The sequence below is a fragment of the Cebus imitator genome, unplaced genomic scaffold (genome assembly GCF_001604975.1).
Source record: "Cebus imitator isolate Cc_AM_T3 unplaced genomic scaffold, Cebus_imitator-1.0 Scaffold52, whole genome shotgun sequence".
Lineage (NCBI taxonomy): Eukaryota > Metazoa > Chordata > Mammalia > Primates > Cebidae > Cebus > Cebus imitator.
The window spans coordinates 2,995,189-3,019,325 of record NW_016107367.1 but is presented as its reverse complement, the minus strand read 5'-3'; the positions used below and the strand labels follow the sequence as shown (position 1 = coordinate 3,019,325).

Sequence of the window (24,137 nt, the reverse complement as noted above, 5' to 3'; positions counted from 1 at the left end):
GCACCACCATGCCCAGCTGATTTTTTGTATTTTTAGTAGAGACGGGGTTTCACCATGTTGACCAGGATGGTCTCGATCTCTTGACCGTGTGATCCACCCGCCTCGGCCTCCCAAAGTGCTGGGATTACAGGCGTGAGCCACCGCGCCCGGCCCAGGACGAAATTTTAAAGCAAGTGCATGGATGCTGAATCAATCTGACAGCTTCCAATATGAAACTGGTATTTATTTTACTTGAGGATGATGTAAATTTCTAAAAAGCATGACTATGAGAGGGTAAAATGTCCATCCTTATAGATTTTTGTATGCTGACTAGTAGAGTCCTAAAAAATTAGCATTTACGAAATACTTGGTAAAAATAGCTTTTAAAAGTTGTCCCAAGAGATACATAAAATCAACCCCAATTTTTCATGACAATTCATTCTCCCTTGTTATCCACAGATTCAGTTTTCTGTGCCTTCTTTTCCAGCTTCCTGCTTTTCCTCCTTCTCCCCTTTAGCACCTCTGCTAATCTTTGCTCCAGGTTCTTTCTTAGAAGATGTGTTTCTTGGTTTGGGTTCAGGTTTTGGTGGAGCAGGTTTCGCTGACAATCTGGCAGACCGTCTTGTGGGCTCCTGGTTAGTTATTTTGGATCCATCTTTGCCCTCTGCATTCTTTGGAGACTTTCTCTTCGGCACAATGACTATGTTCGTGAAGCAAAAGTAAAGCAACCAGCTGGAACTGCTGGCACTGCTGCTGGATGCTGCCTCTGCTGCGGCAGCTGCTCACGCGAGGAAGGGCATGGCATAGCCCGGCCTCTTTTTTTTTTTGAGATGGAGTCTTGCTCTTGTCGCCCAGGCTGGAGTGCAATGGTGTGATCTTGGCTTACTGCAACCTCCACCTCCCAGGTTCAAATAATTCTCCTGTCTTAGGCTCCCAAGTTGCTGGGACTGCAGATGCCTGCCACCCCGCCCAGCTAATTTTTGTATTTTTAGTAGAGATGGGGTTTCATCATGTTGGCCAGGCTGGTCTTGAACTCCTGACCTCAGGTGATCTGCCCGCCTGGGCTTCTCTAAGTGCTGGGATTATAGGGGTGAGCCACTGTGCCCAGCCTGTGTTTGTTCTTTTTTTTTTTTTTTTTAAGACAATGGAGTCTTGCTCTGTCGCCAAGGCTAGAGTGCAGTGGCAGGCTCTTGGGTCACCACAGCCTCCGTCTCCTGGGTTCAAGCCATTCTCCTGCCTCAGCCTCCTGAGTAGCTGGGATTACACGACACGCCACCACACCCAGCTAAGTTTTGTATTTTTAGTAGAGACGGGGGGTTCACCGTGTTGGTCAGGCTGGACTTGTACTCCTGACCTCGTGATCTGCCCACCTTGGCCTCCCAAAGTACTGGGATTACAGGTGTAAGCAACCGTGCCTGGCCGACCTGTGTTTATTTTTGTGAGTGTTGAATTGTTGGATTTCCTAGGTGACATGTTTTCTTATAACTACACACATATTCTTCCATGCACATTTTCTGATACGTGACTTTGTTTGATCTTAGGTGGTTTGGCTTTGAAGAACAGCAAGAACTCTGTCTTTAATGGCTTCGTTGGTAGCTTATGATGATTCGGACTCGGAGGCTGAGACAGAGCCTGCAGGAAGTTTGAATGCCATGGGCCAGGTGAAAGACACTTCTGGTACGGCCAGACCGCCTGGGCAGGATTTTGCATCTGGTACACTGGATGTACCCAAAGGAGGGGCACAGCCCACAAAGCATGGCTCTTGCGGGGACCCAGGCGGCCATCACCTCCCACTGGCTTGGCTTGGGAGAAGCGATCGGGGATCTTGCCCTAGCCAGAGGCTACAGTGGCCCGGGAAGGAGCCTCAAGTCACCTTCCCCACCAACGAGCCTTCTCATTCTTCTCTGTGGACGAGCCATGTTCCAGCCAGCCACATGCCCCTGGCAGCTGCACGCTTTAAGCAAGTAAAACTCTTCAGGGACTTTTCCAAGTCATCTTTCCGTGCTCAAAGTGAGTCTGAAACCGTAGGTAAAAATGGCAGCTCTTTGCAGAAGAAGAAGTGTGAGGACGATGTCGTACCCTATATCCCCAAAAGACTAAGACAGCTGCCTGCGTTACGCATGGAAACAGGCAAGGCTAACGAGGCGGAGCCACAGGGGCGCCCTGCAGGGCGGGCCCCAGCCCCTCTTTGTGTGGCCCCCAGAGTGTCTGAGTTTATTCAGCCATATTTGAACAGCCATTATAAAGAAACCACGGTTCCGCGGAAAGTGCTCTTCTACCTGAGAGGCCATAGGGGCCCTGTCAACAGCGTTCAGTGGTGTCCAGTGCTTTCTCAGAGCCACATGCTTCTCTCCACTTCCATGGATAAAACTTTCAAGGTAAGACTTGAGTGAAAACTTCCGCTTTCAGATGGTCTTAGGAATACACTGCTGGAGTAACAGTGAAGCGGAAGGAGGTTACAGGCTGAACTTTTGTGTGTGTGTAGATTTCTGTAATTTTCTTTGTTGCATCCGGAAAATGGTCATCTGTGGTCAGCCCAGGGTCGTGAGTCCCTCCTGCCCCACCCCTTCCCTGATGCTGCTTTGCTCAGGTCGCCAGAGGATACTGCTCCTTATCCCTCTCGGAGGCCGTGAGAGTGATTAGTAGGAGAAGAGAAGCAGGCCCAGGACCAAGCCCTGGGGACTGGGGACATCCTCTGTGACCCTATGGAGCACTGAGCCATGCCAGCTCTGTGCCCGGTGCTATGCGGGTTTCAGGAGCTGTTGGGAGAGGCAGATAGACCCGGCCCCGGGTGTTAGGCTTGTGCAATGTGGCAGGAGCCATTGACAGGTAGACAAATGCAACCCTGGGCCCTGAGGATAAGTCCCCCAGTAGGACACACAGGTGCTCTGGGAGCCCAGTGGGAGGGGCTCAGCCTAGTCCAGGAGGGCTCGGCAAAAGCCTCCTGAGGGAGGGGAAGGTTTGCTTGGGGATGGGGGCAGGAGGGCGCGTTGGCTGCAGGAGCCTTGTGTATGCATCGGCTCTAAGCATGAGGGCCTGGGAGCTGGCTTCAAGCATGAGCGTGTGAGGGACTGGAGGCCGGGGAAGCAAGGTCAGGGAGGGTTGCACATGTTCTTCTAGAGACTTCCGGTTTTACATGGAAAATCCTTTTTGCATTGTCTTATTTATTTTCCAGTCTACTGAAGTAATAGTAATGCGTCCCCACAGTATGCAGGTACAGTGTGGTGGGTCATTGTGCCCGCTGGGGACCTGCCTCCAGCCCTTCTCGCTGTGCAGTGCATCCCTCCTCTCTCTCCTCGTGGCTAGCAAAGCACCTGAAATGTAGCGGGTGCCAGTTAAATGCCAACTGAACAAAAAGCTCTTGGGAAGGAAATACCTTTGAGGGACTTGGCTTCACATCAGCTTTGCTACAGAGTAGCTAGCTGGTCGACCACTGGCCTGGCCGCCTTCCCGTGGAGTCTGGTGTCTCCTCTGTAAAAGGGCAGAATCATACCTGGTCATGTGCTCATATGAGAAAAATGCTGGAAAAGTGCCTTGCACAGAGCTAGGTACCTCACAGGGGCTCAGTAAATGGTGGTTCCCTTGCCCTTGCTTCCTCAGAGTTCTGGAACCAACTTTCCTAGATCACTTCATTTGCAAATTACGTTTTGAGCTTTTCTCCCTAGGAAACATTTTCTAAAGTGAAGAAAGGAAGCTCCAAGTATAGAGATGTCTTTGAAATGAGCCGAATTGATAGGTGTCATTTTTTTGTTGTTTTTTGGAGATGGAGTCTCACTCAACTGTTGCCCAGGCTGGAGTCCAGTGGTGCAATCTCAGTTCACTGCAACCTTTGCCTCCTGGATTCAAGAAATTCTCCTGCCTCAGCCTCCTGAGTAGCTGGGATTATAGGTGTGTGCCACCACTCCTGGCTAATTTTTGTATATTTAGTAGAGATGGGGTTTCTCCAGGTTGGTCAGCCTGGTCTCGAACTCCTGACCTTGTGATCTGCCTGCCTCGGCCTCCCGAAGTGCTGCGATTACAGGGGTAGCCACTGTGCCCGGCCTGATGGGTGTCATTTTTAAATGGCAAATTGTAGTCTTGAAGTGGCTTGTCTGTGTTCTTTTCTGGCAAGACTCATAGAGTCCTGGGGGAAAGAAAGTCATATTCTCTCTTCAGCCTGGCGTTCCGGGATTTTCACTCAGGTTTTTGGTGCTTTTCCTGCAACACTGGGTACTGTGAAGTGTGTTTGAAGGCTTCTGGCATCCCTGGTGTGGGTCACAGAGTGCTGGCATTGACCCTGTGGTCCTGGGGCTTCTCCGCTTTCTTTCCCAAGTCTGTGCTGCAGGGGCTGGAGAGTGGGGAACCCATTGGAGGGTTGCTGGTGGGCCTGGGCACTGTCTGGCTGGCCCTGGAGTTTGAGTGGTGGCCCTTGTCCTCCGGGCACTCGCCTTCCTGTTGAGGGGGAAACTTTCTTTCCTCCATGCTTCTGTCATGCCCCGCCCTCTCGAGGGTCCCCTCCCTTTACTTTCCTGCCTGTTAGGTACCTGCTCCACAGCCGATGCCCAGCCTGGAAAGCCATCTTCTCTGAAAAGCTCCCCATTGGGTCCAGTGAATACGTGTTTAGTGGGCTCTAGCTTTGTGCAATGTCCCGTTTTAGGGGCTGGAGAAATAGCAGTGATCAAGACACGCAAATCCCCCCACTTGGGAATTTGGCAGGTTGGCAGGGTGTCCTCACGTCCAGCCTCTCACTTCTGGGTGTCCTCATGACTGTCCGCTGTTTGAATGTGCTGCTCCCCGCTGCTGCCTGTGGGCCCTGGGAGCTGGGCCCAAGGCCTCCTGCCCTTGTCTCTTGTTGCAGGGGTGATTGCAGCCTCATTTCTTGGGTCAGTGCCGTGGAGCAGTGGATGGGCTGGAGTTGGAGTGAATGGTGGCGTCCAAGGTGCCCAGTCTAGGTGCTGGCATGTGGCAGGGGCTTTGTGGAAGGTAGTCCTGGCTGAGGGGTGGTACTCAGAGGGAGGGAGAGGGCAGCCAGGCCGATGGCAGCACAGGCTGGAGGAGAGGTTAGTTATAGGCAGAGATGGGTGGTATGCCCTCCACTCAGGGCACTGCCTCCTGGAGAGATGTGGGGCGGCAGATGTGTCCTGGTGGATGCCCACCTGCCTCCTCGCCTCCAGAGTCCTCTGTCCTGATGGTGAGGAGCAGATCTGGAGCCCTGTGGGACTGGCTTCCGTCCGGTGTTGTCAAGTGTTCTCTGGGCCCTGCTGGCAGGGAGGCAGCTTGGGTCACTTTTGCCTGGGAAATTGAGACTTCCTAAACAGAAGCATCCTCATGTTCGTTTTTGAGCAGAGAGCACCTGAGTGGAGGCACTGATTTTTGACCTTTTGGAGTAGACGTGGATGTTGGGATATGTTTCTGCCCCCATGGAGTGGAAGCTGTGAGCAGCCAACTAACTGTGACACCTCATGACCAGAAGAGGGCGCAGCTGGCCCAGCTTGGAATAACAGCGAGGCGGTTCAGACTGAGGGACTGTGGTAGGAATCCCTGCTCCTGGGCTGGGAGTCAGAGACCTGGGTCGAGGTCTGTGGGGCTGCACTGGGTGGGGCCAGGGTCCGCTGCTGTGCCCGCCTGTCCCGAGGAGATGGTGTGCGCTGCAGGTGATGACGCTGGCACTGGCCCCTTGGGCTGCCAGACAGCTTCCAGGAGTCCCCCCACCACACTGTGCACCCTGGGTGCCTTCCCAGGGCAGAGCACTCTGCTGTCGTGAGGCTGGGCCGGGGCCAGCATGGCTGCTGGGGTCGGCATCTCCTGACCCTCTTTTTACTGTGCTGCCATTAACATCAAGGCTTTTATAAGCCATAGATATAAACGGTGGGCCAGGGCTCTCTCTGTTTTAAGATATTTGACAGTTTTCAGTGATGGGGTTATTTGGCAAATTGCGTTTGGGCAAATTGACTTTGAGCAACTTTTCAGTGTGAAGAGTGTGTGGCAGGGGCTGGAGGAGCTAGGATGGGAAGACAGATTGGGAACTGGGTGAGAGCCGGGCGGGAGTTGTGGACAGAAGTCCTGGCTGAGGCCTCAGGCTTGCTGGGCCACCAGGTTTGTGTGTGGCCCGGCTGGGCGGCGTGTGGTGTTCTTTTCTCTCCTTGGTGTCAGAGGTGGGGCAGCATGGCAGATCTTGAGGACCTGGTGACCTGGGGAAGGCAGTGTGTGGGTATGGGTGGCGGGTCTGGAGTGGGGACAGGGCCTTGGGCGCAGGCAGGAGTCCTGGCTGGCTGCAGCCTAGTCCCTGGAGGAGAGCAGGTGGTGAGTGCAGTGGGAATGAGCTGGAAGAGGCTGGTGCAGCAGCGTACTCCCCAACTCGGCGCTTCCTTCCCAGGGTGCTTTCTCCCTGCTTTTTGGTTAAAATCTGCCAGAGTGCCTTCTGGGCCCCTGCTGGATCAGGAGGGAGGGAAGAGCTTGAGGGCAGGGTGACGAGACCTGGTTGGGCCCTTCCTCTGTGGCCAGCTCCTGGCTGTCTGGTCTCTGGCAAGTTACCTCGCTTCTGAGCCTCCATTTGAGTATCTGAAAAGTGGAGAGCGTTATACGTGCCTTGCTGGATTTTTGTGAAAAGTAAACGATATTAGATGTGAATCACCTAGTGCAGTGCCTGGCATGTAGCTGGCGCTTAGTGTGTGCTTGAGTTCTTGCTTTTCCCCAGGAATTTCCTTCCTTCAATGATATGTGCGCATGTGTTATTTAACATAAGTAGCCATGGAACCATATCAGCTTCACCTAGCTAGACTTTAAGCTTTCTGAGCCAGACCCATTTTTATATTCTCAGCATCTGGCACAAAATTGTGTAACATGTTAAGTGATCGATAAAGATTAAAACAAATTTTTTTTTTTTTTTTTTTTGAGACGGCGTTTCACTCATGTTACCCAGGCTGGAGTGCAATGGCGCGATCTCGGCTCACTGCAACCTCCGCCTCCTGGGTTCAGGCAATTCTCCTGCCTCAGCCTCCTGAGTAGTTGAGATTACAGGCACGCACCACCATGCCCAGCTAGTTTTTTGTATTTTTGGTAGAGACGGGGTTTCACCATGTTGACCAGGATGGTCTTGATCTCTTGACCTCGTGATCCACCTGCCTCGGCCTCCCAACGTGCTGGGATTACAGGCTTGAGCCACCGCGCCCGGCAAAACAAATTTTTTGTATTTTATCGCAAGCCTTTGTGGAGGGATTGTCCTTTGAGTGCATAAATTCTATTCGCCACTAGGGGGCACAGTAAGACTTAATATAAGCAGCTCATCCAAGCTTCTAGAATGTGGAAGAATCCTTGATTCAAGGTAACATTTACTGAAAAATGATTTCTTTCTGATCAGGAGAAAAACAACACAGTCCAACTGATTAATCTAAAGAACATGGAGTGCCAGTTCCTTCATCTCCTTAAAATGTAGCTTTGGAATTCATGCATTTCAATTGGGCACATTACGGTAGAAAGACACTTATTTTAATGTGTTCGAAATGTTCTGTGAGCTGTGAAATATGCTTATATTAGTTTTGAAAAATTTACAGCTAGAGAAATTAAGTAAAATAAAACAATGACTCATAATTCCACAGCGCTGCTCTTTCTTTCCCGATGATCCTTTCCTGCCCTTGCCTGTGAACGTGCGTGGTTTTCTCATAGCTGTAATCCCAGCACGGATACCCTTTCATACACTCTTTTCATCTCCTAGTGAACTTGTTCGGCTCAACATGTTTCAACACCCACTGCACGTAAAGGTAGAAATTCAGACTTTGATGCCGTTTTTGAAGGAAAACGTGTATGTGGCCTGCTTTAACCAAACATAGCCAGGCCTGATTGAATGCTCCCATGTACAGAACCCTCTGCCAGGCACTGAGGTGGAAGTCCCAAAAGAATAAGGTGTGTTTCCTGCTTCCAGGGGCCTGTGGTACCTGTATGAAAACCTGCAGTTCTAAAACACAGAAGGGTTTAAAAGAAATTGTATGAATTAGATGTTGTTTATTTGCTTTACAGAACAATTTGCTCTAGAAATTCTTTCAGTAACAAGCTTCCTTAAAATACTTAAAAAAAAAAACCTTTTGATTTTTGATCATGAGTGTAATATTTTCTTGTGAAAAGCTTTGACGTTGCAGGAAATTTGAAGTATGAAGGAGAAACAGAAATCATTGATAACCCCCAACCCCAAGTCAGTGCCTCACTCACATGAGAGGCCTTCCTGGCCTGGGCCTGCATTCCTATCTGTTTACATCACTGGGCGTATTGCATAGTATGTGCAGTTTTGAGTTTTCCTCTGCTGCCTAGTCTTTTGTAATGTTTGTAAGGGGAGTTTTTCTACCTTATTAAAAACTTTTCCCCAAAGATATTTTCATAACTGTCTCAAATTTCATACTTTACTTTGTCATTTCCATGTTGTTTCCTGTAATTTCCTGCTTTCATTAAAAAAATAATCTGTATTTCAGTGAATTTGGCTATACATAAATGTTGTCTTTTCTTGCTGCCTTAATGCAGTTAAGATGGGCCTTGATTTATACCCAGGCATTAGCTAAAGCACTTGTGTGCGGTGAGTGGGACCTGAGGAAACTGGTAAGCCTTCAGTGCCACCGTGGCACTCCACGGCTTCCATGCCAAATCTTCTGCTTGGTAGCTGTGTGACTTTGGGAAAATCACTTAGCCTCTCTGATCCCCTAGTTCTTCACTGGCAAAATGTGGATATTGACACCAAGTAAGGTTGTTGCCGTAGAGCTGAAATGAGAAGATTCAGCCTAGTGCCTGAGAAGGGAGAGGCTAAGGAAGCATGTTTCCGACTCATCTGAACCTGTATTGATTAGTTATAAAACAAAGTATAGAAAAGACAACTCACCTGGAATCCTCCAACTTGCTGTAACTCTTGTTTTTGTGAATCTTTCACCGTCTGTCTCTGTGCACACGTTTTTCAAGCATTTCCGCCCCAGTGTTCTTGTGATAAATATGTTCAGAATCTAAAGTGTTTGAGGTCTGTTTGTGCCAAGCCATTCATGCACTCCCTTTTCATGCTTGGCAGGTCCACGTTGGAGAGCTGGGTCCCTGTCCCCAAACTGGTCACATTTAAAACATCACAGAAGGGAAAGAATCGCACAGCCCTTTGCCTGTTTCCAGGGCAGGTTTGCAGCGGAGCCTCTGGCAGTGCTGAGTGAAGCAACCTTACAGCAGAGGACCCAGGAGAGCAGTGGGGGGCAGGGAAGATGTGCCACCTCCTGCCAGCTGGTGCCAGGGTCAGCTGGCTCACGGGCACCTCCCCATGCATACCTGGAGGACAGGACTTTGTTCTGGAGGCTGAAGACCCAGGAGGGGTTCTGCCCCTGGCTCTGTGGCCTCTGACTGGGCGTTGGATGAGAGGACGGCGAGGGCTAGCCATTGCCGAGTGCTTACCGTGTGCTAGGCATGTTCTAAATGTTCCATCTCCTCTTCATTACAGGCCTGAGAGGCCATGGCTGTCCTCATTCCCATTTTACAGATGAGGAAGTTGAGGAACAGAGAGGTCAAGGGACTTGTCTGTGGTCACACACCTAGTAAATGATAGAGGCAGGCAGGGAAGTTGTCTGTCAGACTCAGAGCCTGAGCAGAAAGAGCTACCAGCTCCATGCCGCCCTCCTGCCCCTGAGAATAATGGTGGAAAAGTGAATCCCCTTCACCCAAGTGGTGTCCAAGCTCCATCCCAGCTTGTGAATCTTGTGGTTCCGTTAAGGGACAAATGGAGAAGAGATGATTTCTGGGGTGGTTTGGATTTGCATTTTTATGTATTACAGGATCTTGTTGATTTATCATTGTTAGTGAATCTGATTATATTAGGGTATCATAGATGTGCTTTGTAGAAAGTGATATATTTCACATTCAAAGACAAGGAATTTATGGCTCCAAGTTCCAGAGTGAGGGTTTATTTCAGTTTTGAAAGAATTATTCTTGATGGATTTTACAAAATGAGATTGAGAAATGATTTGATGTGTGGAGTGAGGAGTCGTGGAACATTATGTAGATGATTGGCAATTTATTCTAAGCACGAGGCAAATCTATTGGAAATGAGAGGCGCAGCTGGGAAGGAGGTTTGGGTTGTGGTAGTGGGCCTTTGATATTTGGGGAGCGAATGATTAACAGTGCATCAGGGTAATTAGATGAAGGTGAGGAGAGAATGAATGGGTGATGTGTGTGTGTGCATGTGCGTGCATGCATAGTGATCATCTGGTTCGTTTTCATTTGATAGAGGCCCAGAGAAGGGAAGACACTTGCCTGAGGACCCGCAGTAGGTGTTTGGTTGCTTCCCAATCTGGACACTATATTTGCTTCTCTCTTTTCCCACCGTCCAGAGGAATCTCAGAGTCACCTGAATTACCCCAGGATTGGGAGTGAGGGGCTTTATTTAGGCTGGTTGACAGCAGGACTGCTGAGCCTCTGGGAAGAGCTGTGAGATTCTGAGCTGGAATCTTCCCTTTGTGGGAAGTGAAGTTTTTTTGACACTCCTCCTCCCCCATGTGAAAGCCGAGACGTTTCTGAGGCCAACAAATGAGACACTTCCCAGTTCCAGTTGCCTTACAATCTTGTGCCTTATAGAAAAAGCCTTGGGTTGAAGAGGAATAAGAAAAGGAAAGTGTAGCAGAATCCGAGCTGTGTTTTGTGCTTTTTAATAACTTCATTCCCTTTAACTTCAACAGTTCGGTGTACCATGGGCAGAGCCGTGTGCCCGCCAGATGCTGACAGGAAGAAAACAGCCATGCGAAGGTTCAGGCTCTGTCCTCGAGAAGCCAACCGCGTTCACTCTCATCCCATGTCATTAAGGGAAGAATAGAGCAATTTGGAAAAAATGCTTTTAATGTAATTGAAAAATGCAGATTGCAAAATTGGTGCACTTAGGAGTTGAGATAGTCTAGTAAATTATTTCTTGTTGCTTTTAAAACTTGGACACCATAGACTCTTAAAGGTGCCTGTCTAATGCCCAGTGATGGCCTGTGTCTAAATGATTTGTTTTAGATTTAATTTGTCTTATCATAACAGTGGTAAAATTTTGGAAAAAATTGCAAGAAAATGGCAGAAATTAAAAGATCAACCGTAGACCCTTCCCTCAGCATTTCCTTCTAGTCTTTTTTCCCCATATATATAAACTAGTTTTAATCATACCACAGGTACTTTGTGTTTGTAGCCTGCATTTAAAAATCACAGGATGGTTATTTTTCCCTCTTAAGAGGGGTTAGGTAAGTCATTCCGACCTTCTAAGCTTTTCTCCTAGCTTCTGCCGTTTCTCGTCAGGCGTTTTCTTTTGTCTGTTCTCCCAGATGGACACAGCTCTCATGCAGACCCGTCATGTATCGTGGGGAGTGGAGCAAGCCATAGGACAGGCGCACTGAGGTGCTGTCAGAAGGTACATGTGAGTGAGACCAACTGTGTCAGCCCAGGACCCCGGAAGCTGCCTTCACCTGGCCTCCCCTCTGGCAAGCTTCCTGAAGTTTCCTAAACTTGGCGAAGATAGTGTACCTTGATCTTCCACGTGGAATACTGTAATGCTGGCTGAAATGCAGGGAGGACAAGAAGGGCTTTAGAAACCTACAACCAAAGCGGCCATATAACTCTGCTTTGCCAGGGCTCGGGCTGTTCCAGGCCTGCCTTTCCTTGCCAGGAGTGAGGCGTTGGTGACCTCGGCCCCCCATGGGACGAGGGCCATACAGAGTTGGGTGGCATCCCTGGGGCTGCTGCTGGTGAAGGTCGTTGACTTCGAGGCTCTGATTGCTTGGGCTTCCTGAATGTCCCTGGATTGAGCTTCTGGGTTTCTCCTCTTTTCTCTATTTCTTGGCCTTTCTGTTTTATTTTTCTGGGAAATTTCTTCCACTTTATCTTTTCAATCCTTTTTTTTGAATTTGTATTTCTGCTGTCATAAACTTTTAAATTGAAGCATAATATATATTCAGAGAAGTGCTCTGTTCTGTCATATTTTACATTCCAAGAGCTGTTTCTTGTTTTCTGAATGTTCCTTTTTTTAATATAGCATATTGTTTTTTATTGTATATTTACAAAGTCTTTTCTTAGCTCGTTGGGTTCTTTGAAAGTTTTCCTGTGTTTTCTGAAACGTTTGTCTCTTTCTTATCTCCCTTGGTCTTTTTTTTTTGTTTTGATGTCTGCGTTCCATGTTAAGAGATTTCCTGCTGCTCATTCCAATGAGGGTGGGAGGCCCTAAAAAGCTGACCTGACCGAAAGCCCTGTGTGTGTGTGTGTGTGTATGCACGCACACACACTTGTGTGGGGTCAGAGGGACATGTCCGCATCGGGCCGGATATAGGATTACGAGACGGTAGGCTGGCGCTTACCTTAGGACCCCACTTGGGATTATCGTTATGTATTTCCTCCAGCCTGGTCAGCTTCTGAGAGAGGCGTCTTCTCTGGGTGGGCTTTTGGCCTGCTGCCAGCCTTCTGGCATTGGAGCTGGGGAAGAGGGTCAAGGCCTCTGTGTTTAGCATGCACACTGCACTCTCCAGCCTGTCCTCCAGCTTGGATTTCTCACTCTCCAGCACGTCTGTTTCCACCAGCATGCAGATATGTGCGGCTGTTTTCGGGGCTTCTGCAGTGCTCAGCGTCTGACACACACCATCATTTATGTGTAAAAGTGGCTGCGTCTTCTCACCCTCCACAGTGGCAGAATTACTACCTTTTAAAAATGTCTGCTAATTTAATGGTGTCTTGTCTGAGAACCAAATGAGTTCGTTTAGGTACAGCTGTTTTAGAACGGGCCTGGCACTTCGTTCATGCTAAATAAGCATTTGTTATCCTGGTTCTTGTCCATGCATCTCCTGCAGTCTTAGTGTTTCTCTTATCTGTGCAATTTACATACTAACGATATTGACCCTTCATCATATTTCACCCTCTTCCCCCCAGGGTGTTGTGTGACGTTGAGTTTTGGTATTTCATCTATTTGTTTCAACAGAGAAAGCCTGACATTTTTTGTCGTCAAGTCTCTGGCCCTTTCCCTTTGTCATTGTCCGTGCCTCTAGAGCATGGCATGTCCTCCCTCACCCAGAAATCTGATAAATTGTCACCTATATTTGACCTTCATCTAGCAGTGATTAGCTTGAGCCGTTTTCAGTTCTCGTCAGTGGGTCCGAGGCAGGCCGTGCGCTAGCATGATGAATGTGTGCGTGGTGCCAGGGATCGATGGGCAGATTAAGGAGCAGCGCCTCGGTCCCCGGCAGCCGGCTTCACTATGCTCCCCCACACTGACGCTGGCTATTAATGACTTAAAATGACCTTCTTCCCATCCGGCTTATTCCGCAGGGCATGGGTATGCCACAGCTTCCCAAACCTTTCCTCAGAAAAGAAATGTTGTTTTTGGCCATAAAAGAAATGCAATCTGGAAAGAACAGAAAGGCGTAAAGAAGAAACAAATTGCCCATTTTCTCTCTGCCCAGAGGCGACGACTGCAGACTTTTTGGTATATTTTCATCCAGCCTTAAAAAGATTTGACATAACTGAGCTCCAACTATACATCTAATTTAAACCCTTCTTTCCCTGCACATACTGCAGTAGCAGTTTTTAATGCTGTAATTTATTGCTGAGGTTTTACTGTGGTCTGTAAGTCCCTGGGGGGCCTCGAGACCCTTTCAGGGGGTCAAAACTATTTTCATAATAATAGCTAGGAGTTATTTGCCTTTTTCATTCTCATTCTCTCCTGAGTGTACATGGAGTTTTCCAGAGGCTATGGGATGTGTGCTGTTGCAGTAGATTAGATACAGACACAGCTCTGAGGACCCAGCTGTCTTGTATTAAGCCGGACATTAACGAGAGCTGCACAAATGTAAACAATGCCTTCTTACTAATTTTTTTTGGTCTTGGAAAATAGAGTTATTTTTATAAGAATATATTATTTCTGTTAACATGTGGTGGGTTTGTTATTGTTACTTTTACATAAATTAATAAATATTTTAAAATGTCCTCAGTTTTCACTTCTAATATGCTAAGAAGTATCCATAGCTATAATCCTCCAAAACGACAGCTCTTTGGGGTCCTTGATCATTTTAGACAGTGTAATTGAGGACCACTGTTTTCTTTACATCTGTAATTACATTTTGGGGCTCTCACTACTGTGTTGGTAAAAACAGCAGCACATCCCAGCTCTGGGATAAGTGAGTAGGTTCTTCCCCAGCCATGTCCCTGTCTTCTTCTGCTTGGTTAGATCTCCAAACTGTGTGATGAAAACACGATTGCAAGGGTCCGAGCCTCTGCCATCCCCTGCCCCTTCTCCTCTGCCCTTCCTCTTGCCCTGTATGGAGGTGATTCAGCAGCATTACAACACCATGGGCGAAATCCCCCAACTCGACCATACACTGAAATTATGATTATCTTTGAACACCCTCCCATCCATTTCTGGTCCATACGGGCTGTGTTTGCCAGAGTGCACGTGCAGCTCTGCAGCCTGTTTTTCCATTTAACATTCTGTCCCAACCCTGCCCGCGCTCTCCATGCCACCAGCCGCCTCTGCGTCTTTGGAGGGCCGTCAATTTTCACTGGTTCCATGACGCTCTATTGAGTTGATTAACTGTAATTTACTTAGCTGCCCTGGACACTTAGGTGGTTTCTAATTTTTGCTATTATAGGTAATGCTGAAGTGGTTATCTTCATGCATGAAACCCTTTTCTGTTGGATTATTTCTTTTGGATTGATTCCCAGAAGTGGGACTGCTGGGTCAAAGGGTTGTACATTTTCATGGGTTCAGATATGTCTCCTGTCAGATTACTTTCCAAAAGGATTATACCAATTTGCACTGCCACCACAAAGCTTGCGTAATAACCAACTATTTTGCTTAACTGTCGTGCCTTGAATTTTCCCTTGAAGCCCTGAGGGGGCAAAGGCCCTTATCTAAGTGAATGTGATCTATAATTATTTAGACTAACACCAAAATTGCTTTCAGAACATTTTTAACCTGCTGAGTTCAGAATTCTAATTCGCGTACGTGCAAGCATTAAAAGTTTCACAAGTAGCAATTTCTCTCCCCCTACTCACAGTGTGTTTACACAGCCTGACAACTGTAGGGAAAACGAAAGAGCTTTTATAAACAGAAGTGGTCTCTTTCAGAACTAGTTGAAGTGTTATTTTGAAAGGTACAAAAATACAAATTAAAACAGATTTTCATTGCAACCTTTGCTTAGAAAAGTTGTTTGTTTTCATCCTGGCTTCTTTTCATGTTCTTTTTTTCTCATTCAAGTGTGTTCTGCTATGGTTCTGGTACCTGGGTGTCCTACAGTGTTGCTGGGAGCCCGGGGGTGAGGAATGGTGGCGTCATCAGGTGCTGGCAAGGCCTCTGTGGGAGGGGAATGGGGCATATTTGGGTTCGCTTCCAGGGCAGAAGTAGGATGCATGGTGGAAAGTCTGTGGGTTGAGGGAAGAGGTCAGCACATGGTGAGGAACTTTCCGGTGCTCAGAACTGGGCAACTTGTGGGTAGACTACTTGGAAAGGGATCGAGGGCTGTTTTACATGGAGGGTGTAATGCAGGTTGGAGCCCATGTTGCTGGACGGCTGGGAAGCAGATGCAGGCATTGGGTCAGCCTCTCAGGCCTCGGGGTCTAAGGCCCTTATGGCTTGGGTGTCCTGTGGTCAGGGCCAAGATGGTGCCTGTGAGCTGCTCTGCCCTGAAGTACTGCATTTGGGGCCCTGCTCAAGTGGATCACTGCTCCACACATTGCATATTCGAAAGAGAGTTGGGCATTCTCTAATTTCTCTGAGCTCCAGCATTCTCATCTGTGAAATAATTACCTCACAGGGCTGTGAGGATCATAGGAGGTTAGATGTGTGAAACCACTCTGTAAACGATAAAGCTCTTACAAATGGAAGGTATTATCAAGAACTCCAAGCTGAGGTTTATTCTGTGATTGCCTCCTAAGCCGCGTGCCTAAGCGTGTGAGGCTTGCAATCCAATTTGCCTCTAGTTGCCTTGATTCGTTGATCAAATAATCTGGTGCACACCCAGTGACCCCAGCAGACTCTCGGGGAGCTCAGGTCCCTCTAGGTGTGGCTTCCTGTTTTCCAGCCTGGTGGTGTGACATTGCTGGCAGTGATTGAGGTGCTGGACTTGGGAGATGGCTCAGCTGATGAGCCTTGGAAAGTCTCCATGAGCCAGGCTTCTGGACTTGCTGCTGTGTGGCCTGTGAGTTCCTCAGGCCTGGCTTTGTGCTGTCTCTGCTGTGAGCAGAGAGGGCGCTCAGTGGCAGTGGCAGCGGGGCTGGTTCCTCACTTCTTTCTTCATGTGGTCATCCATATGTCTGTCTAGCCATCCATTAAATTCTGGCTCTGTACCAGGCCCTGGGCTCAAAGGGGGCCAGACCCACTCTTGCTGGCAAAAGGGGAATGAGGCACAGACGTCAAAGCAGACTTACGAGAGATGAGGAGAAAGGCCCTCCGGGGCTATCTGTGCTAGGGACAGGAATACATAGGAGAGTTGGCTAGGTCTGTCAGTGCTAGAGGCAGAGGACAGGAAAAGCCTCAGGTAAGGGCAAGGACAATTGGGTCGTAGAAGATGAGGAGCCAGGAGTTCAGGACCAGCTGGAAAAAATAGTGAGACCCATCTCCACAAAAAATTAAAATAATTAGCTGGGTGTGATTGCACATACCTGTAGTCCCAGCTACTCGGTAGGCTGAGGCAGGAGGATGCTTGAGACCATAAGGTTGAGGCTTCCGTGAGCCATGATTGTGCCACTGCACTCAAGCCTCTATCTCAAAAAACAACAACAATGAAATCCATGAGGAGCAGCCAGGTGGGTAGAGAGGACAGCCCTGTGCTGTGTTTGCTGTGGGAGGGGACAGTGAAGACGGCCAGATGAAGCGCTTTTACTGGGTTGGGCACCACACAGGGGCTTACATCTCATTTGCCCACAGCTGGGTAATCAGCGGAACTCAGGAGTCTTACTTCGGGGCTGAACCCCAGCCCTGTGCTTTCTGTGCGGCTTAGGGTAAGTTACTTAACCCTCTGGACCTTAGTTTCCTCATCATAAGTCAAGGATGATAACAGCATCCACCTCAGTCTTCTGAGGATTAAACAAGAGAACCCATAGCAGACTCTCAGGAGAGTACCAAGTGTATGGCAGGCACTCCATAATGCAAGCTGGCAGCAGCATCAGCATTTGTATGCCCACTTTACAGATGACAAAACTGAGGACCAGAGAGGGGTACTGAAGGACATGTAGCTTCTAAGCACAGGGCTGGCATTTGAACTCAGCCATTGCTGCCTCCGCTTTCTGGGATGGTTCTAGTCACCTCCCTGCTTGGAAGTTCCAAAAGGGTAGTCGTGTAACTGTGGCAGGACCTTTAATCTTTTTGTGTCATATGAGCTCATCTGTAAAATGGCAAGAGCTCTGATAGAAGTTCCATGACGGCAGGGAATTTGTTTTCTTCCCTTGTTGTATCTCCCGTTTGAATGAATAGCACCTGCTCAGTCTACCATGCCCTTTTTGGGCCTCTTTGAATCTTAGAGGGGTCTCAATGGCACTCCTCCACCCAGTCCCCCACCTCCAGTCTGTGCAGGAGGCATCCCTGCAGGGGGTTTGGGGATTGGTTAAATGTGGCCAGGCTTGTGAAAGGGCTTTGGAAACGGTGTGCTGGAGTGAAATAAAAGTGATGATTTTTCCACATCTGTTGAAATGTTTGTGTTTACACTGTTAGGTAATGGTCTTGGGCTTACAGCATGTACGTTTATTTATTTACTATTTATTTATAAATCATAAATCCAGAAAGGCCTTGAGGAAGCCTACAGTAAAAGATACAAACACAGTGAAACTGTTAAAGCGAGTCAGACCATGAAAAGCCACCCCAAAAGGAGAAGGAAACCTGTCAATGAAGTGCAGAGCTGATTGCTGTTTCTGGCTGGTCTTGCTCTGCATGCTGTGTTCTCACAGACCCAGGGCAGGTGGCAGGTGGTCCAAGAGAAGCCAACACAAGTGGCCTCGCCTAGGCATGTGGGGTGGTGGGACAGTGGTGCTCAGAGGAAAGGCAGTTAGCTTCTTGTCTCAGCTGCCCAGGGAGGAGATGAAGATCAGAGCAGAGGTCAGGAGAAATCTCTGTCCAAGTCAAGCTAAGGAGAGGTCACGTGTTCTTTCTAGGGTGGGCTGTGGCAGGGCCGCAGGTCCCTGGGTCAGACTGCCAGGGTTGTTTTGCTCTTTTCTGTGCCTTGGTTTCTCTCCTGTCAAGTGGCTGTAACAATACTTAGCTCACAGAGCTGTTGTGAGGATAAATGTTGTGGTTTTGGCCAGGGACATGGACCTTGCAAAGTACTTTCATTAACCTGACCTGAGTGATCTGTGTTTCTCATGGTGAATGTTGTATTTCTCAAATGGCTCAAGTCCTTCATTCAGGACTCTGAGTTCAGAGGAGGTGCCGCTGGAGCGGGTGGCAAGATGGGGTCTCCCCTCATGCCCTCGGCTGTGTCCACACTGACGTTGTCAAGTGTGGCCTGTTTGTTATTGCCTAAAAACACTTAACAAGTTCAAAGCAAAGGGAACATACTTTTTAATTATTTCCCTGCTTGTCTCCAGCAATGCTGTTGTCAAGGAAACCAAAACCTTTGAAAAGCTTTTCAGCTTCTCGGTTGGAAGAGGATACTTGTACAGTGCTTATATTGTTGGTGGAAATGGACCTGTCGTTCTGTAACAAAATCTGTTTCTTTTAAAAGGACTTGCTTCCTTCACTTCTTACAAATAGACTTTTTTTGGCCTTCTAACAGAGATGGAAGGTTGTTACTGGTATTTTTTCTTTTAAATAATTGCCTGCATTCTTGACATAGTATTTCATTCATTCAACATCTGTTGTAGACTTGGGTGCTAGGGATGGGGATGTGATACAGAGATTAATATAGTCTTTCTGGAAGGCTCCTGGCTCACTGAAAGAAGCAGGTGGACAGATCATTATAGGGCAGCGTCATGACTGCTCTGAAGGGTGGTGGGTAAGGTGGTCTGGGGCATAAAGAACAGCCAGGGTGGGGCAGTGTCAGTCACAGGAGTCTTAGAGGATGGGTAGCCTTGCTCAGCAGCAAAGTAATGGAAGAGCATTCCAGGCAGAGGGAACAGAGCATGCGAAGGCAGAGGTGTGTGTAAGAGCATGCTGCCATCAGCAAACTGCAAGGTAGCTGGATGAGGCTGGGCATTGGATGTATAAGGCATGAGGAGCAAGACAGGCTGGAGAAGACTTTTTTTTTTTTTTTTTTTGAGATGGAATCTCACTCGCCCAGGCTGGAGTGCAGCTGTATGATCTCGGCTCACTGCAACCTCCACTTCCCAGGCTCAAGCAATTCTCCTGCCTCAGCCTCCCGAGTAGCTGGGATTACAGATGTGCACCACCATGCTTGGCTAATTTTTATATTTTTGGTAGTGACAGGGGTTTCACCATGTTGGTCAGGCTGGTGTTGATCTCCTGACCTCAAGTGATCCACCTGCCTCAGCCTCCCAAAGTGCTGGGATTACAGGTGTGAAGCACCAAGCCTGGCCTGGAGAAGACTTCTGATTAGGAGAGAGGAGTGTGAAGAGGTTGCAATTCATGCTCTTCAAAGTTCGTTCCATTTTCACCAGACAGAGCCCTTGCTTCTTGATGTGTGGAGGCACGTCCCTTCTTTTGTTCTGGCTTCAGAGGGAAGGGACACTGCTAATACACTGGAATTTAATAGTTCACTTTTGCAGCAGGAGTATGGCCTTCACTATAATGTTTCAGCCAGCATTCCAGTAAAATTTTATGATAGTGAAATCATTGTTAGAAAAACAGGAGTCTTAACTTTTAAACACCCTTTGTTATTTTTCTTGTAAAACTTTAAAAAATAATTTCAGATATATGGAAGAGTTATAATAATAATACAGAGAGTTCCTATGTACGCTTCACTCAACTCCCTCTAATGGTAACATCTTGTATAAGCTGGTGCTTTTATCAAACGAAGAAATTAGCATTGATACAACTCTGTTAATTAAACTATGGACTTTATTTGGATTTCACCAGTTTTTCCACTAATGTCCTTTTTCGGTTTCAGGATCCAATCTAGGATACCATATTGCATGTAGAGAGCTCTTGTTATTTAGTAAATAATTTGTTTTTTTAGGGGTGGACAGGGTAGTAAGGAATGGACTGGAGCTTGTCCTGGCCACTAATTTTGAGTTCCCTGTTCTGAGCCAACCTTGCACATCCTGGCTGATGTCCCATATTGGGAGACAAGAGCCTTGATGCCACAGCCAAGCTCAGTCTGGATATCTTTTGGTTTTCAAGACTTGCTTCCTAGTTCAATCATGAACAAGACAAGCAGAAGGTTTGCGCCTTAATAATCTTAAAGAGCACTCACTTATAAAGTGCCAACAGTGACTTGTCCTTAAGGGTAGCTGTTTAGTGATAGCAGGTTTCTCATTCCTTTTTCGTTTCTTCCTTTTTTTTCTCCTGGAGCTCAGCCTTTTGGGCTAATGTTGACATTAGCTAGAGTTTGGATTTAGATTGCTTACCACATTGACGTTTTTATACCTCCTTCCTGTGGTTTATCGGATAATTGAGTGTGTCTTGAGGCAGTAACTGAGTTGAAATGTGTTGCATTGAATGAGTGAAACTAGAGCATTCTTTGCATACAGATAGATGCACATCTGTAGGTGATGTTTTCCGACAAAAGTTCCAGCGTAGGACATTCCCTTCCCTCCCCTTCCCTTCCCTTCCCGCCCTTCTCTTGCATTTCCCCTCTTCTTTTCCTTTCTCTCTCGTCCTTTCTCTCATGTCTTTTTCTGTACTTTTTTCACTCTGCTCTCCTTTGGCCTCCCACCTGGTCCTGTCTCTGCCTGCCTTTTCTCCTTTGCATTTCCTCCTTTCCGTCCCCCTGTGCCCCTCTCTGCCTCTTGCCAATTCCCATCTTCTATGCTTTTCCTTGCAATAGGCCAGTGAAGCTGTTGCCACGGAAACAGAAGCCCAGCAGAAGCTCTGTTCGTTCTGCTTTCCGGATGCTTCTAACGATGATGACGCAGATAATGTTGACTTCTAGAATCAGCTAAGCCCTGGCCTGTGGCCTCTGGAGTCCCTTCATTTTCCAAAGGTCAAACTGCACAGCTCATCATTCTGTTCAGTAGATGGTCGTTTCTGATTTCAAAATTGAAACTTCAAAATTTTGAGTAAGCTACTTCCCTGTGGCTCCAGAAGACTGGTTGTAACCATGTGAAAAAGGCTGACTTGAATTTACTTATATTAACTGAGGGAAAAATACCAGATGAAGAGGGTGGGGGTGCTGCAGCTTCCAGGAATAACTTTCGTTACACATGGGAGAGGGTTAGATGCATTTGTTGAATGACTGGGCTGAATGACTGCTTTTAAAGGATTTGGGGGAAGAGAAGTACAGTTGAGGCCTTAGAAAAGATGCTTAGTTTAATTCAACAAATGTTCAGTGAGGACTGGCCTTTTCCGAGACATGGGGTCAGGTGCTATAGGGCACCAGGACTGTGAAAAGCACAGTTCCTCCTCTGGAGGAGTGGCTTTTTAAGTGACAGAGCTGGGGCATGTGCGTCCTGTACCGCAGTGACGTTCCTTGGTTCTTGTCATGGCAACCCAATGAGTGCCCTGTTGTCAGTTCTGCAGTACAACCCACACGCCTGCACATTAACTGGGCTTTGGGGTCCCCTTGGAGGGCCGTTGGCTCCTGGTCTTCAGTGGAGCTGGTTTATGATGGTGGCAGCCTTGCCGCTCCTTTCCGGGTTTGACTCAGGCCCAGCTTGTTGGCATTAGCTAGGATTTGGAGTTTTGCCATTCATCTAGCACCAGCTAATAGCCCAGCAGGGAAGAGTTAGTTCATGGATTATATTTAAGTTAGTACTTATTCCCAAAGGTAACTTTGTTTAATAAAAACCTTAAGCCCCTATTACTGTGCTTCTGGGTATCCTGGCTCCAGTGTGTAAAAATAAGACTTATAAAATTCAAACATTATTTGTGAAAATGGAAAAACATTTTCATTAATAGAGGGTGTGATAAAAAGCAAAAGGCACTTTCCATCTGTGCCTAAGCGGTCTTTCTGCACTCGGGTCTTTTTATTTTCATAATCACTTTGCGCTTATTTAAATATTGCCCTTTCAGTACTGAATTTTAAAGGGAGGAAGCTTTGGTGTGTGAATAACTTTACAACTACCCACAGTGTTTCTATCCAGTTGCTATGACTTAAGTTGATAATGGACCCCACACAGCAGTCACTAATGGATGATAATCTAGGAGTGTTTGTGTTACTGATTTTATTTTAGAAGAAAGGTTTGAAATTAGCATAGTAAATCTCTGTGGGATCTTTGCAAATAAAAGAATGTTCACGTTAAAAACAACTTTCAGGAAAGATGTATAGTAATGAATAAAACATCAGTGAGTGAAAATAAGCGTGTTTAATTATTCAAGTAGAAGTAGTAATTTAAACTAATTATTGCTTGCGGATTTCATAATTCAGTTTTTGTCTCACAATAATATTTCCTCTGGGCCTCTGGGGCACTTCGCTGGCTGCTCACTATTCCTGGGGCGGGAGAGACTTCCCCCTCCCTGTGGCTGCAGCCTCTACTCCACTGAGCCAGAGCCAGAGAGGCCCAGTTTCTGCTTCTGCCCACCTCCTCGTGGCCTCAGTCCACATTGATCTTCCTTGCACTGCCCCATTAAGCATTTCCTTGATTATCACCTTCTCTGGTTGATTCAGGCATCTCAGACTGAGGCTGTCCATCGAGGTCTAAGTGTCCTGGGGGTTGTCCCCTGCCTCCTCCCAGTGTCTTAGGCTTCCCTGGCAGGGGTGGCCCTGAGCACCCTGCCCATGTCCCCAGGAGGCAAGTCCTTGCCCTTCAGGGCTTCCTCAGGGGGATCTCCTCCAGGAGGCTTCCCCTGCCTGGGGATTGATCACTTCTTCCTCCCCAGCAGGGAGGAGGTAGTGAGAGAGTTATAGAGAAAATTTGTTGGTTGAAAGTTTTCTTTTTGGGGCTTCTTTGTTCTTTATTTCTGATCCTAAAGGAATAAAAACATGTTCATACAGAGGAATGGAAAAGTACCAGAGAGTCTGAGAGGTAGTGGGGAGAATAGTTCATCCCCTGGAGCCTGCACCTGGCCTCCCTGCTCCTGGGTGGCTCTGCACGTGGCTTAGTTCTGCTCATTCTTTTTATGCAGGCACTTGCCATTTTCTCTGTGGAATTCGAGGGTTTGGATGTCATTCTTAGCATGGACACCTCAGAGAGGCTCAGTTACATTCTCCTTGGTGCGCCTCCTGGGGTATGACTGGCATTAGTAGGTGCTGATGAGGGAGTAGGAAGTGCTGAAAAGTACTTTTGCTCAATCGTGTGAGGCTTTTAAAACCCAGTTATTACTGCTGCTCCTATGAATGCCCATAATGGCACAGGAGGTTTTCTGAACCTTTCTTTATTGCACAAATGCTCCTGGAACGGATCTTGACAATTTAGGTGAATTGTTATTCTACCCCTCAGAAGGTAAAGGAAAAGCTTTCTATTTGTAACTTTTTCTTCCCAAGTGTCCTCTGTCAAAAGGTAGTGACATCTGCTCTCCTGACATGTGACAGCCATTATTACCTTGGTGTAATCATGCGCCATTCCATCTCACACCCAAAAGCTGTCCATCCATCATGTCAGAGGGACAATCTTTATTTAAGACATGCTCTCCTACTTCTCTGTTATTACTTTCTCCTAAAAACAAAAACAAAAACATCAGCTGCGATGCCTTTAGGATGTGAAGTAGGAAAAAAAGAAAAAACAACAAAAAAACCCAAAAAACCAAAACCACAAAAAATCCCCTTGGTGTTATAGGCACGATCTGGGCTAGGAGTGACTCATTCCTTTGCAAGCTTATTGTCGTAGGCAGGGACAAAACAGGTAGGACATGGGGGTGGACAGAGTGACATGCTGTCAGCCAGGGGCCAGGGATCCACATGGGGTTCTGCCATTTACCAACTGAGCTCTGGGCAGGCCAGCCAATCTCTGGGCATTGGTTTCCTCTTTTGGCAAACATGGAAGCTCAACTGTGATCTCTGAGGGCCTTTTAAGCTGAGTAGTTTTGTGATTTCCAAACTAACTGTAGCTAAATGAGGTAATGAGAGAATTACAGGTGTCCCCCGAACTCTTCCTGCAGAGTAGTTGAAATGAGCATTCATGATTCTGAATCGGTTTTCTCTCCCTGTGAGCTCCAGAGGAAGTCATTAAGC

General features: G+C 47.5%; 2 protein-coding genes across 4 annotated transcripts in view; one reads left to right on the top strand and one right to left on the bottom strand.

The window, feature by feature from the left end:
• Positions 1–24,137, top strand: part of WDR25 (WD repeat domain 25) — a 152,360-nt gene that overhangs the window by 3,383 nt on the left and 124,840 nt on the right. For all 3 annotated transcript variants that reach the window (XM_017528119.2, XM_017528118.2, XM_017528120.2), the window contains exon 2: positions 1,521–2,357. In XM_017528119.2, the coding sequence (XP_017383608.1) occupies positions 1,560–2,357 (798 nt within the window). In that variant the 5' untranslated portion in view covers positions 1,521–1,559. The remainder of the gene's footprint in view (positions 1–1,520; positions 2,358–24,137) is intronic.
• LOC108303989 (high mobility group nucleosome-binding domain-containing protein 3-like) lies at positions 199–761 on the bottom strand (the record flags this gene model as incomplete). Its single annotated transcript, XM_037738328.1, has 1 exon — positions 199–761. A coding segment is annotated over one exon (321 nt), but the record flags the coding sequence as incomplete, so codon positions are not given.